This window comes from Equus asinus, chromosome 14 (genome assembly GCF_041296235.1).
Source record: "Equus asinus isolate D_3611 breed Donkey chromosome 14, EquAss-T2T_v2, whole genome shotgun sequence".
NCBI lineage: Eukaryota > Metazoa > Chordata > Mammalia > Perissodactyla > Equidae > Equus > Equus asinus.
This window is the reverse complement of record NC_091803.1, coordinates 47764826-47778915: the sequence shown is the minus strand read 5'-3', so window position 1 is coordinate 47778915 and position 14090 is coordinate 47764826. Positions and strand designations below refer to the sequence as shown.

General features: G+C 44.7%; 2 protein-coding genes across 4 annotated transcripts in view; one reads left to right on the top strand and one right to left on the bottom strand.

Moving 5' to 3' along the window:
• Window positions 1-4770, bottom strand: part of ABCA3 (ATP binding cassette subfamily A member 3) — a 52038-nt gene extending 47268 nt beyond the window's left edge. For 2 of the 3 annotated variants that reach the window (XM_044746973.2, XM_070485180.1), the window contains exon 1: window positions 4543-4770. The gene's annotated coding sequence lies outside the window, so the exon portion shown is untranslated. The remainder of the gene's footprint in view (window positions 1-4542) is intronic. The other variant, XM_044746974.2, reaches the window with a different exon arrangement.
• Window positions 4674-14090, top strand: part of LOC106836248 (ATP-binding cassette sub-family A member 17-like) — a 113601-nt gene continuing 104184 nt past the window's right edge. Inside the window, exon 1 of the mRNA XM_070485181.1 lies at window positions 4674-5131. Coding sequence (XP_070341282.1) covers window positions 5066-5131 — 66 coding nt within the window. The 5' untranslated portion in view covers window positions 4674-5065. The remainder of the gene's footprint in view (window positions 5132-14090) is intronic.

The following is a 14090-nucleotide window of genomic DNA, read 5'->3' as shown; positions in this document are numbered from 1 at the left end:
ATACACAAGACAAAAAGCATTTATTCATCCAACAAACATTTGCCAAGTGCTTACTGTAGGATGGGCACTTGTCCCAGGCACCAAGGATTTAGAAATGAAAATCACAATGTTCTCAATCCAAGGAGGTTGCAGTCTGAAAATGCTTGCATGTACTGTAACTGCTATGACTGAAGCCAAATAAGTCATCACGAGATTCTGGAGAAGACCGGAAATCATTGCGTGTGTGTGTGTGTAAGACAGAGAGAGTTCTGGGAAGGCACCCGGAAGGAGGTGATGACATGGGAGAGTGGTCTGGAGTTTCTTGTTAGTTGGGGTGGGGAGGGCATCACAAGATCATGGAGAAGTGAAAGAATGTGTGTGGGGAACAGCAAGTAGTTCTGAGTGGCTGGGGAGGGAGCAGCAGGGAATGAGCCAGAAAGGGAAGTTGCCCAAGGTCTTGGATGCTGAGCCAAGAAGGGAGCTGGGGCAGGGAAGGGGGCGTGTCCAAATGTGCAGTAATGCTGCTTGGGAGTGTTTGTTTTGCTTAATCTTTTACCTAGAACATGATCTTTCTTTTCGGGGGGTGCACAGTAATATGTGAAAACATCTAATTCAATGGATTCTGCAGGTGAAGTGTCCAAATACCAATAAACACTGTAAAAAACAGGCTGGAAATAGCAGGCACATTTATAGAGTATGGTCCCCGCCACCGAACCCGACTACTGGTCTCCAAGTGGGGTGAGCAAGACAAGCTGCTAGAATAAAGGAATGGTGAGAAATTCTACCTATTTTTCTTTAAAAATGAGAAAAAATTGGCTTTACTAATACTGACTACATGGACAGAGCGTGGCAATCTTGTTGGCCTGTGGTCAGCAGTCATGGCCCCCTGACAGAGGAGGATGGGCTCCAGGACACGGGGGTGATGGCAGACCCTCGCCCACTGATTTGCTTTATGCCTCTCAGATGTGTTGGAGTTTACACGCTGCTAGATATCATGGTTGTGGCCATTAAAAAAACAAACAAGACTCAAATAGCCGAAGGTTTACAATACTTTGTAGTGATTTGGAAAGGGACTGTAAATACCTTTTGTGACACGGCAGTTCACTGGTTATCTAGTGACTTAGAACTTAAGGAGGAAATAGATATTTTCTTTCATGAAAAGTTCCAAATCTGGAGACTTTATTTTTCAATGACAAATGACTGCAGTGGTGTGTCAGCTAGCTTATTTCTTTTAAGCCAATGCACTCAAATCTCTCCTTCAAAGAAAAGGTGACAAGGCGTGAGAGTTACGGCTTTTCAAAATAATCTGTGCCAAGAACCGAGCATTTATGAAAATGGGTGTTCAGAGAGGTTTCCACAGTTGTATGATTGTGTTGCCGAGGATGCTGCAAGAGCACTGTCTACGCCAACACTGACACCTGCACACCAAAAGCTCTGGGATCCAGAACTCCCACCTTGGCTGACAGCCCCAGAACATTTACCAGCCCAAATTCCTCAAGACGCCTGGCATGACTGGTGAGTGGGATTGAGAAACAAGTGCCCGGAGTCACAACAGAGTCCATGTGCCTTCATGAGGCGCACTGCACTTCCCTGCAAACGCCTCAAGAACTGGCAACCAAAAGAAACAGAACTCAGAACCAGACCGTCAAATGCTGGGCCTGTTTCACCAAGAATTTATAAATGGGATGTAGACTTGATTGCATGGCTTTCTTTTAAAAACAGCACACATTTGTATAATAGATTTTGTATCATTAATACACTGAGAAGATTTAATCATGTTCACTTTGCCTCTCATCCCTTTAAAAGGTCTGTATTTGTGTATATTTCTATGTTCATAATACTCAGGACAGTAGTATATGGCTCTATATTTTATAAATAAGTAAATAAAATACATGGGGGTGCATGTTCAAATTCTTTCATACACAACAGTGCATAAGAAAAAAGCTTGTGGATGACTTATTTACACAAGTGGCCCCTGTGTGGACGAGATGGGTTAAAATCCACAAGCCTCAGTCATTGTCTGAGAGCCCCATGAGGCCTAGTTCAAGGCTGTGGTCATCTGCATTGGGAGGCCCAGGTGGAGACGCAGTTTGCTGGTCTCACTTTCAACACTACCACCCTCTCTGTCCAGCATCAGCTGGCCATCTCCTCAGGATCACATGGCTCTGAGTTCACACTGAAGCTCTAGGCAGGGGTTGGTGCGGTATATTTTAAAGTCAAAGCTGTGGTCCAAAGGTGGCTATCAGGAAAGAGTTCCACAAAACCAGAGCTGCTGGCTTTCTTAACCCCTGCTGCAGCCTCGGTCCCATTCCACATCCTGCTAGCTGCTCTGGCTCTCTAGGTGCAGGAAATGAGGTAATGAGGCAATGGAGAATCCCCGGGGAGAGGTAACCATGGCTCTTCTGTCAGAAGCAAGGCAGCAGCAAGCCTCCTACTCAGCTCCTGCAAAGATGCCTGTCTGCCTGTTGACTCCAAATCTCTTCAAACACAGCAAACAACTCTGAGCCACTTGGGGGGACAGGCAGTGACACACCTTATACTTTCCCACACGTGCCTGGGCCTTCTGTGGTTTTGCCTTCTTGGAATATCACCCACCAGACCTGTCTCTACTTTCTGAAATCCTACCTATCATTTCCCAGCCCAGTCCTACCCCACTGTGAAGCAGCCACTGACAATCCTGGTTCAGGATTTCTTGTCTTGGCTGCACAATGAAATCCTGTGGGGTGCTTTAAGATAGAAACTGATGTCAGAGGCCCACCTATGGAGAGGCTGGGTTCCCAGGTGATTCTAATGTGCAGCCAGGGTCGAGAGGTTCTGCTCTTTTGTTTTTTTAAAGATTGGCACCTGGGCTAACAACTGTTGCCAATCTTCCTTTTTTTTTTTTTAAGGATTGGCACCTGGGCTAACGACTGTTGCCAATCTTTTTTTTTTTTTTTTTCTGCTTTATCTCTCCAAACCCCCCCCGTACACAGTTGCATATCTTATCTTAGTTGCCGGTCCTTCTAGTTGTGGGATGTGGGACGCCACCTCAACATGGCCTGACGAGAGGAGGCTACTGTCATCTCAGGAAGTAGGGCTGGAGAAGAAACTGTCAACTAGGGAGTCTTACCTGGGCCTTCCCAGTGGGGACTAAGTCAAAATAGGTTCCCACAAGACTGCTTGGCACATGCACTGTGGAAGACTAGTGTCTTTTTAACAACAACTTGAGCTACCCTCTCTTGTTCCAAAAGGCTGTCTCGTCAGAACGGTGGCAGATCGATCACCTTAGAGAAAGAACGGTGTCATCCTCTTTGTCAAATATAACAAGCAGGCATTCAATTTTTAAAAATTCTCTAAGAAGTGAAGAAAAGGGGAAGGCGATGCCCCGGGTGTCCCTTTTTACCTATTTTCCCTTTCTCTTACATTTCCCTTGATACAAACTTTCTTAAGGAGAGCAGCCTTAATCTTTTCAAGTTTACAAAAGGCAGCACAGAAACGTTCTAAATCTAATGATACAGTTGCTTGGGAGAAAATGAGTCTAACTCTCCCATTTGCACATTGCCTGGGTCTCCACACTGCTACATGGTCTCAGCCACTCATGTAACCAGTGTTTCTTGAGTGTGTGTCATGTGCCAGGTGCTAGCTATGTGCTGGGAATCCAAGTCCCTACAGGATACAGTCCTGCCTCCAGGGAGCTTGAAGTTCAGGAGGAAAAGGGGCAAACAAACAGAAATAATCCTATGAGGAAACTGCTTTAATGAGTCAACGTCCAAGGAAGGGAGGAGGAGGCACGCATTCATGCAACAAATATACATCTGTCCTAAGTCCTCCTGCAGGAGACAGTCCCTGCCCTCAAGAAGCTTACAGTCTACTGCCAGAAAGAGCCAATGCCTAAACACAAATTCATACTAAACATAGACTGACCATGGGCCCCACCGCCTAGACAAGGAGTTCCCTTCCTTCTGTCCCCCACTTTCCACCATTAACACTGGACCACTGGACCCCCATTCTCAGGCTCATGCGAATGAGGGATTGAGAGCAGGGCGGACCCCGGTATGGGGAAGCATTCCAATCCACCCTGAGAATCTCCGTAAGGAGAGATGAGCCAGCAGCATCCTTTGCGGCCCTGCCGGGGCTCCCCAGCCTGGGATGCTGCGTGGCTCTAGCAGGCAGGTGCTCAAAGTGTCTGCTGGATGAATGCCAGCGGGTCTTAATGTGGTAAATGTCTGTCCACCCTTCTGGGCTCCCCACAAAGGATTCCGCAGCGAAATCTAGCTCCGCGAAGGTTAAGTTTCTCCGAGGGGGGCCGGCTCTAGAGAGTCGCCTGCGGGGAGGGGACACGCCCAGAGGCTCGGGCTGGAGGGGAAGCCTGAGTCAGGGCGGCCTGCCCTGAGGGAGATGCACCTGCTGGGCCGGCGCGGGAGGGCGCGGCCAGGGCGGGGCGGGGGCGCTGCAGGGCCGCAGGAGGGGCCGGGGCATGCTGGCCGGGGCTGGGGGCGGCCCGCAGCGGGGTGGGGAGGCGGCCCCGGAGCCGCGAGCCCCGGGAACGAGCGCGCGCGCGCGGCGGGTCCCGGCGGCACTCACCGACCCTCGGCGCCAGGGCGGCAGTGGCCGGCGTGCTGCCCTCTCGCGGGGGCTCCCCTCCCTCGGCCCCCGGCTCCGCTCAGGCCTCGCGGCGGCCGGTGCTAACAGCCGCTAAGCCGCCGAGGTGGGGAGGGGGCGCCTGCGACCCGCTACGGACGGACGGACAGACCCAGCAGCTCCGGCTCCTGCAGGGGGCGCGCCGGCCGGCTCGCGCGTGCGCAGTGGGCCGCCCCTGCGGGTGCCCGTCCCGCCCCAGGACGCTCCGCCCCCGCCCGCGCCTGCGCAGTGCCCCGCGCGCCGGCGTCACGGCCGGCAGGGGGCGTGCGACGCACGGGCCTGGGCGAGGGTTTGGACCCGTGAGGAGAGTCGTGTGGTACACAAGCGCTTCCGAGCCGCGGAAGTAGCTGTCGCTGGAACCTCAACCTGCGTTGGCCGACTGTTCAGTTCCCCTCAGCACTGTCTTTCGTTCGCCGCGGGGCCCCTTCTCACGGAGAGGGCGCTGGCTCCCTTGACCGCCGCCGTGATGGACGAGGAACTTTCTGGAACACGGCCAGCCGTGGGGGTGGGCAGGCGGGCCCGGCATCCCGGGGTATGGCCACGGTCACGGGGCGCAGGGCAGAGAGGTCTCAGGGGTCCCGAAGCCGGGTTGGGGTCTCCTCAGGCAAGTTTGCGTCGGGTCACCTCGGACGGGAGGGTCGCAGGTTAGGGTCGGGTCACCTTGGACTGGAGGGTCGCAGGTTACGGTCGGGGTCACCTCGGATGGAAGGGTCGTGGGGCAGGGGCAGGGACGCCTGAGGATCCCGAGGCCGGGCAGGGGTCCCCGGGCGGGAGGGTCTGGGGCGGGGTGGGGCGGCCCCTAGGTCCCCGAGAGCGCCGGGGCTCGAGCCCAGCCGGCGGTGCCCCCCCCCGGCTCCGCCGCCCGACGCTCTTGGCTGCCCCCAGCCGGCGGTGGCGGTTGCTGGCAGCGGTCGCAACTGGTGCGCAGCCTGCTCGCCGGCCGACCGCGGCCCCGCTCCCAGCGAGCCTCCGGCATCAGGACACGGCTGAGGGAACCGTAAAGTAATGACCGAGTCGGGGGCTTGGTTGTCCTGCCGCCCGGAGAGGCCTGTGGATTAGTGGGCAAGCGTCTCCATGCGCCGTTCTGTCTCCTCCGTGACGCCTTTCATTGCCTGAGGCGGCGTGTTTGCCTGCTTGCTCTTGCTCCCTCTGCCCGCACCAGAAAGTGGGCTCCATGAGGAAAGGGACTTTGTCTAGTTCTGGGCCAAGTCCCGGGGGCCTAGAACGCCCGCCACAGAGGCGGCAGTCGCTAAATATTGGTTGAATGAAAGAGTCACGAAGACCTGCCTTCAAATCTTGACCGGACCCCTTAGCTAGTGTAGACGTGTCATTTTGCCTTTCTGAACCTCAATTTTCTATCCCTAAAATTAAAATGGTAGTAATAATTCCAAGCTCAAAAGTATTGTGCTTTTTAAGGTCAAAGGAGAAAATGCGCAAGTGCTCCTTACAATGCCTGGCACGTAAATGCCAAATAAATGAGAGTATAACGTGAGTACAGCTGGAGATTTACACAGCCTGGGCTCTGTAAGGAGCGGGCAGAAAAACGGCGCTTGCAGGCAGGTCCAGGCTGCCTGGGGGAGTGGGCTGTTCGGGTGCTGCAGACGTCTTAGAAACCCCCTCTCCCCGCCGTGCCTCCTGCGCTCCCTCCCTCCCTCCCTGCGCGTGTGCCTGTCAGCAGACTCTGACTGGTCCTCTTCAGCCTGCCTCTTCCTCACTCGAGCTTTTTTCTTTCCAGAACTAATCCTTGCCATTTCCAACTTGAATTCATTGCACCTTGCAGTTTTTTCCCACCCTTTCTAAACCTGATCCCCGTTCTCCATACCCAAATCCAGGGTCGCAGCTGGCTGACTCAGAATTTCCCCTAGCTGGAAGGTGAGGGTGGGGGTCCTGGAAGAAGGCCCACGCAGATGAAGACAGACAGCTGCAGAGAGTACTGATTTTGCATCTTTGTTCTTGATCATGTTAGGGTGACTGCTGTTGTAGTTATTACTAATTATGGTAACCGTGAGCTGAGAGGGTGTGAAGGTCCCTGGCAAAGGAAGATTGTTATGTGCGAAGATTGCAGGCTCCGGACTCCTGTACAAAAACAACAGTCCGCAGCGGGCTGGCCCCTTTTGATGTTCCTCAACAATTGCTGAAAAATTCATTGAGTTTCTACTCAAGTCCCACCATGGAAAAAACAAACCAAACCTAGATACTCCATCTAGTGTTCTCCCTGCAAGTGAAGGCAGATAAGGGTCATAATTTGTTCACAGTCACACAGTAGGGCGGAGACTGGAACCCAGGTGTTCAGGTTCCCGGGCTCTCTAACACTCTCTGGTACGTAAATTACTCACATTCACATACCATGAACATGTGCTGAAAGGTTGCTTGATATACTCATTGGGGTTACCACGGCTCAGACATTTCTCAAGATTGATGGCAAAAGTTAAACTGGATGATGACACTCATAAACCTTATGGCTTTACAAAAGGCAATAAAGTTAGTCATTACACGAGTTGGCTGATATGTATAGATTAATACATATCTACAGTGTATATACATTTTTAAAATGAGCCAATCAGCTCCTATGTATATTTTTTTGTACAGTAGTGCCCAAGTTCCTGGTATTCAATGCAGAATTTTAGAATAAGGCTTCTCCAATTGTTTCCATAGGAACAATGTTATAATTAGATGCATTCTAGACCAAGGGCTGTACACTACTCCATTCAGTGATTGAGAGCTATTTTATTGTAGTGGTTAAAATCAGTTATGGACTCTGGCCACACAGCCTACAACTTAATTCCAGCTGTTAACATCTTGGTTAACCTTTCTGTACCTTGGTTTCCTTGTGTAAAATGGGAATCATATAGTATCCACTTCATAGGATTGTTGTAAGGATTCAACACATCAAAACATAGAATACTTAAAGTGCTTAGCACCTAGCAAGGGCTCAGTTTCCATTTTTGAGAGATTATGAGCAAAGCCTTCTATAATCGTGTGTACAGGTTCTTGTGTAAAAATAAAATTTTTCCTTCTGAAAGTGTTCATTTTTCTTTGGTAAAAACTTAGGAATGGGATTGTTGGGTTGTATGGAAGTGTATGTTTAACTTTATAAGAAACTGCCAAAATATTTTCCTAAGTGGCTGTGCTATTTTACGTTGCCACTGGCAATATAAGAGTTCCGGTTGCTCTGTAACTTTTCCAGCACTTTTTTTTTTTTAATTTTAGTCATTCTAGTAGCTATGTAGTAGTATTTTATTTTGATTCAGATTTGCATTTCCCTAATGACTAATGATGTTGAGCATCTTTTCATGGACTTCTTTTGCCATACATATATCGTTTTTGGTGAAGCATCTTAAAATTTTTTGCCCGTCTTTAAAAAATGGATTGTTTGTTTTCTTATTGTTGAGTTTTGAGAGTTTTATATATTCTGGGTGCAGCTTCTTTGTCAGACAGGTGATTTGCAAATAGTTTCTCCCAGTCTGTGGCTTGTCTTTTCATTCTATTAACAGTCTTTTGCAGAGGAAAAGTTTTTAATTTTGATAAAGTCCAATTCATCAATTTTTATTTTATGCTTTTGTTAAGCCAAGGTCACAGAGATGCTCTCTTGTGTTTTTTTTCCAGAAGTTTTGTAGTTTCAGGTTTTACATTTAGGTCTGTGCTCTATTTTGAATTAACTTTGTATAATGATTGAGATATAGATCAAAGTGGTTTTCCCCCCATACGTGTATTTGTTCTACCATCATTTGTTAAAAAGACTATTCTTTTTCCATTGAACAGCACCTTTGTCAAAACTTGACAATATTTGTGTAGGTCTTTCTCGATTCTCTTTTCTATTCCATTGATGTATGTGTATATTTGATCTTTTAGCTCAAGGTTTGGCAGACTTTTTTCTGTAAAGGCAAATTTTTTAGGTTTTGCATGCCAAGAGACAAAATTGAGGATATATCATAGATACTTGTTATATTAGGGACAAAAAAAATCCACAAAATTTTTTTTTTTTTTAAAGATTTTATTTTTTCCTTTTTCTCCCCAAAGCCCCCTGGTACATAGTTGTGTATTCTTCGTTGTGGGTTCTTCTAGTTGTGGCATGTGGGATGCTGCCTCAGCGTGGTCTGATGAGCAGTGCCATGTCCACGCCCAGGATTCGAACCAACGAAACACTGGGCCGCCTGCAGCGGAGCGCGCGAACTTAACCACTCGGCCATGGGGCCAGCCCCCACAAAATTTTTATTAGTGGAATTCAATATAACAATTGAGTACTTTTAAAAAATAGTGTATATTTATTAATAAGAAAAATTAAGTTCTTTTTTATGGGATAACATTTCTTAGCTGGAATTCAAAGATAGTGTTCTCTACCATCAAAATTGATTGTAAATGTTCATCTGTTAATACTGATGTGTAACAAGATTTTGTGTATTTCACCATGAACATATAATTTTAATTGAGCCCATTCATGTCTTGAAAGACATTAATAGAATTCTGTTAGGTTCTTCTCTTGATTTTTGCCTTTTTGCATGTCATTACATTACAGATTAATTGCATCCAATTGAAGGTTAGGTGGAAGCTCCTCAATTGCACAGTTAAATGGATTTTGAAATATGAAAATTTCCTTTCCACTTAACATTGAAGTCTGAAAAAATGCTACTGGAACTGTAGTTTGAGCTTGGAAGATACATCTGCTGCACATTTGTGTGGGAATGGAGATTTCACTTCTTGTTTTATCTTTCAACATCATGGGAAGTGCATAAAGCAGCTGACCATTACTTGTGATTCAAACAACATTGGTTGTCATCAAAATGACTGTACCATAGTATAAGTTTCACATACAAGCTCTGTACGAGGTAACTTGAGAAGCTATTCAGTGTTCAGTAATAATTGTTGAGGGCAGTTCTTCCAACCATTGAAAGGTGTCAAAACTCAAAACTATTCTGAGTTTTCAGGCTGCAGAAAAATGGGTAGTGGGCTGGATTTGGTCCCTGGGCTGTTGTTTGTCTGTCTGTGCTTCAGCTAATGCCATATTGTCTTGATTAGTGTAGCCTTATAGTAACTCTTGAAATGAGGTAGTATGAGTCTTCCAATTTTATTCCTTTTTCAAAATGATTTTTGCTATACTAGTCCCTTTGCCATTTCATGTGAATTTTAGTCAACTTCTTGATACCTACAAAAGATACTGCAGAGATTCTGATTGGGATTGCATTGAATCTATAAATCAGTTTGACGAGAACTGATATCTTAATATTGACTTTTCCAGTCCATGACTATGGTATACCTTTTCATTTATTTCTTTTTTTAAAAACTTTCATTAGTGTTCTTTCATCAGCATACGGATTCTGCACATATTTTGTTAGATTTATTCCTAAGTATTTCATCTTTTTGGTATCATTGCAAAAGGTACTTAAAAAAAAAAAAGCTTTGGACTTCCATTTGTTCTTCACCTAATATATAGAAATACGATTGATTTTTGTATGTAAACCTTGTCTCCTGTGGCTTTGCTAAACACATTTGTTAGTTGTAGATTTCTTTTGCAGATTTCTTGGGATTTTCTACGTAGAGAATCATGTCATCTGAGAATAGTGATACTTTTATTTCTTCTTGCCTTATGTTTTTTATTGTATGTCTTTCATGTAATGTTTTTGTCTGGCTTTGGCATCAGGGTAATGCTGACCTCATAAAATGAATTGGGACATAGTCCCTCCTTTTCTATTTTCTGGAGGAGATTGTGTAGAATTATTATTATTTCTTCCTTAAATGTTAGAATTTGTCAATAAAGCCATCTGAGCCTGGGTTTTCTTTCTTGGAAGATTTTTTTAAAAAGTTTTTTAAAGATTTTATTTTTTGTTCCTTTTTCTCCCCAAAGCCCCGCAGTACATAGCTGTATATTCTTCGTTGTGGGTCCTTCTAGTTGTGACATGTGGGACGCTGCCTCAGCGTGGTTTGATGAGCAGTGCCATGTCCATGCCCAGGATTTGAACCAACGAAACACTGGGCCGCCTGCAGCGGGGTGCGCAAACTTAACCGCTCGGCTACGGGGCCAGCCCCTCTTGGAAGATTTTTAATTGCAAATATAATTTCTTTAGTAGATATAGCACTATTCAGGTTACTGTTTCTTTTTGAGTGGGTTTTGGTAGTTTGTGTCTTTCAGGGAATTGATTTGTTTCATCTAAATTGTTGAACAAATAGGCATCAGTACTGTTATTGATCATATTTCTTCAGTTTATTTGAAAATATTCTTCAATATCAGAATATTCTTCAGTATCTTTATCACATACTAAATTCCCATATATACTTGGGTATGTGTGTATATATATTCTTTCTACTTTTTTACTGAGCTATTACTATCCTAGTAAATACTGTTTTAATTAATGAAGTTATATAACAACATGTTTTAATATTTGGATAGTCTCTGGTCCTTATGTGTCTCTTTCAGAATTTTCTTGGCTAATCTCACACCTTTATCCTTCATAAGGACTTTGGAATCAGTTTTTAAAATCTTGTTGATATCTTTATTGGGGTTATATAAAATTTGTAGATTTTTTAGGAGACTTAATATCTTAACAATATTGACTCTTCCTATGGAAGGAAAGATATGTTTCTCCATTACTCAAGCCTTATTTTATGTCTCTTGATAAGAGTTTTACAGTTTTCTTTGTATAGGTCATATAGGAATATTTCTCCTTACATTTATTCCTAAATATTTTCTTTTGATGTTGCTAGGTGAAAGTGATCTTTTCCTGGAATATATTTTCCCAGATGATTTGTTTGTAGGAAAGCTATTGTTGCTTTTTTTTTTTTATTCGTGAGGAAGGTTGTCCCTGAGCTAACATATGTGGCAGTCTTCCTCTATTTTGTATGTGGGACATAGCCACAGCATGGGTTGATGTACCTCTGAACCCTGGGCTGCCAAAGTGGAGCACGTGAACTTAACCACTACACTGCTGGGCCAGCCCCACTATTGAGTTTTTTTGATACTAATTTTATAATCAGTCACCTTACCTTACTTTCCCTCTTTCTTATGGTTTTTCAGTTGTTCTTTTGGCTTTTCTGTGTATAAAATTTTATAAAGTACAAATAACCACAAATTAGTCCCCTCTTCACCTATGTTTATGCTTCTTGATTCATTCTATCTTCTAACTGTAGTAGCACAGGGCCACCAAGAGCTCATATAGCATATTGTGCCTGTGGAGGAATTGTCAAAAGGTGACACCTACCAATTAGATAAAGGCACCTCCTGTGGTTGGACCAAGTAGTTAAAGGATTCCTCCCCCCAACCCCCGCCAAAAAAACAAGGAGCTGGCCCCGTGGCTGAGTGGTGGGGTTTGCATGCTCTGCTTTGGTGGCCTGGGGTTTCGCTGATTCGGATCCTGGGTGCAGACCTGGTACCGCTCATCAAGCTATGCTGGGTCAGCATCCCACATAGCAGAGCCAGAAGGACCTACAACTAGGATATACAACTATGTACTAGGGGGCTTTGGGGAGAAGAAAGAAAAAAAAAGGCATCCCAACTGTGAAGACTGATTAGATAAAGGTACCCCTCTGAGTGGACCAATTAGCAAAGGGTGCTCGTTCTGCGAGTTAACCTAACCTTGTGCCAGGGTAAATGGAACACAGACTAGATCTCAGCCCCCAATCTCATCCACTTGGCCAGGTGCCACTATGTGGGGAACAGCCCTCACAACTTGACCTGGGTTAGCATTTCCAGAATAATGTTAGAAAATAGTTTTGCAGCTGGCATTCTGGTCTTGGTTCTGTCTTAACTGTGAATTCTTATAGTAGTCACCACAAAATATCTTCACTTTTGATTTGAGATACATATTTTTTAGTATATTGTAGACAAATCTTTTTCTAAGATTTAAAACAAAAGTCCAGGAATAGGTAGTGAGTTTTATCGAATGCCTTTTTGGAATTTATTGACGTAGTAATATGTTTTTAATCCTTCAACTAATCGATATGGTGAATTATACTAATAGATATTGATGCGGGGTTGGTGAGCCGAGGAGTCGAAAGAAACATTTCTTGGACTCTCAAGATCTGGCAGTAGTGCTCTTTTATTTAGAGCATAGTGTGGAATAGCATGGGGACAGGACCCATGGCAGTCAGGCTGCTGCGTGGGGACAGGGCCCACGGGCAGGAGGAGCCGCTGCTGCTGCCACTTCTGCTGCCCACATGGGTGGAGAGTAAGGTTAAATTTAAGGCATAGGTATGTGAGCCATCTCTTTACAAGACAAAGGAAAGAACATGTAAAAAAATGAAAATGGTATCAGTGCGGGGGGGGGGGGGGGGGGGGTCTGGCCATTGGGTGGTCCCACAACTTTTAGATAAGAATCAAATCAGATTAAGTAAATGCCAGAAGTCACCACCCTAAATCAATTACGTGAGGTTGCCAGACAGTAACCAACTTAAGTTCTTGCCTTCCCCATTAAGAGTTTCCAGAGACAAGGCCATCCCCATTCCCCCTGGCACAGAGAGGTAGGCATCTCCACAGATGGAGGTTCCCCCCACAAATGCAAATGCCTCCCAACAAAGGGCAAGCAAATTCCACTCTTCAGAGCCTACTTCTCATCTGCAGTTTTAAAATTAACCAGCCTAAAATCCTTATCAGATATCATAATAGTGAAAATAGTGAATCATTCCTGTATTTCTATGATGAATTTCCCATTTACTCATGGTGTATTATTCCTTTAATGCACTTCTGGATTCTTTGTGTTATCAAGGATTTTCATGTCTTCTTCTCTTCAGTGAGAATGGACTTTAGTTTGTTTAAATGTTATCATTGTGAGATTTTGATATCTCTGTTATGCTAAACTGATTTCTAAAAATTGGAAGTTTTGTATTTTTATGTTTATGGATCAATTTAAATAACATCAGAATGATCTGTTGCTTGTAGCTGGAAACAACTCACCCATTTACGTTATTTGCTTTTGCACTGCTTTGAGGGCTCTTTGACAACTTTCTCAGTTTCTTCAGTTTATTTGAAGAAGTATTTAGGTTTAAAAAAACTCTTCCTGGATTAACTTGGTAATTTCTGTTTTCTAGATAATAAATCCAAGCCAGACAGGTTGACAAATTTATTAACAGAAAGTTATACAAGTGGTTAATTTTCTATACATCATTGGTTATTTTTACCTTTTTGTTATTAATTAATGGTCACTATGTTGGCTCCCTTTTTGTGTTGACTCTGTGTAATAGTGGATTATTTATTTAATCCACTATTAAAGAGGGGGGTGTATTTCCCCCCATCAGTTCTTCTTCCCCTGTTCTAATTCAAACTTTCTGCTATACAAGCATATCTGTGTTTCTAAGAAATTTAGAGTTGAGAAAACACAATAAGAAACAATTCTTTCAATGGTAAGGGGTTGTCACAGATTAAAGATAGTCACATGTAATATAACAGTGATCTTTTTCTTGCCAGAATCTCAACCATGGTATTTTAAAAATGTTTGTAAACATATGCCTATATAAACTGAGCATTTGATTACATCTAGCTTTTGCTTAGGAGGTACCGCCTT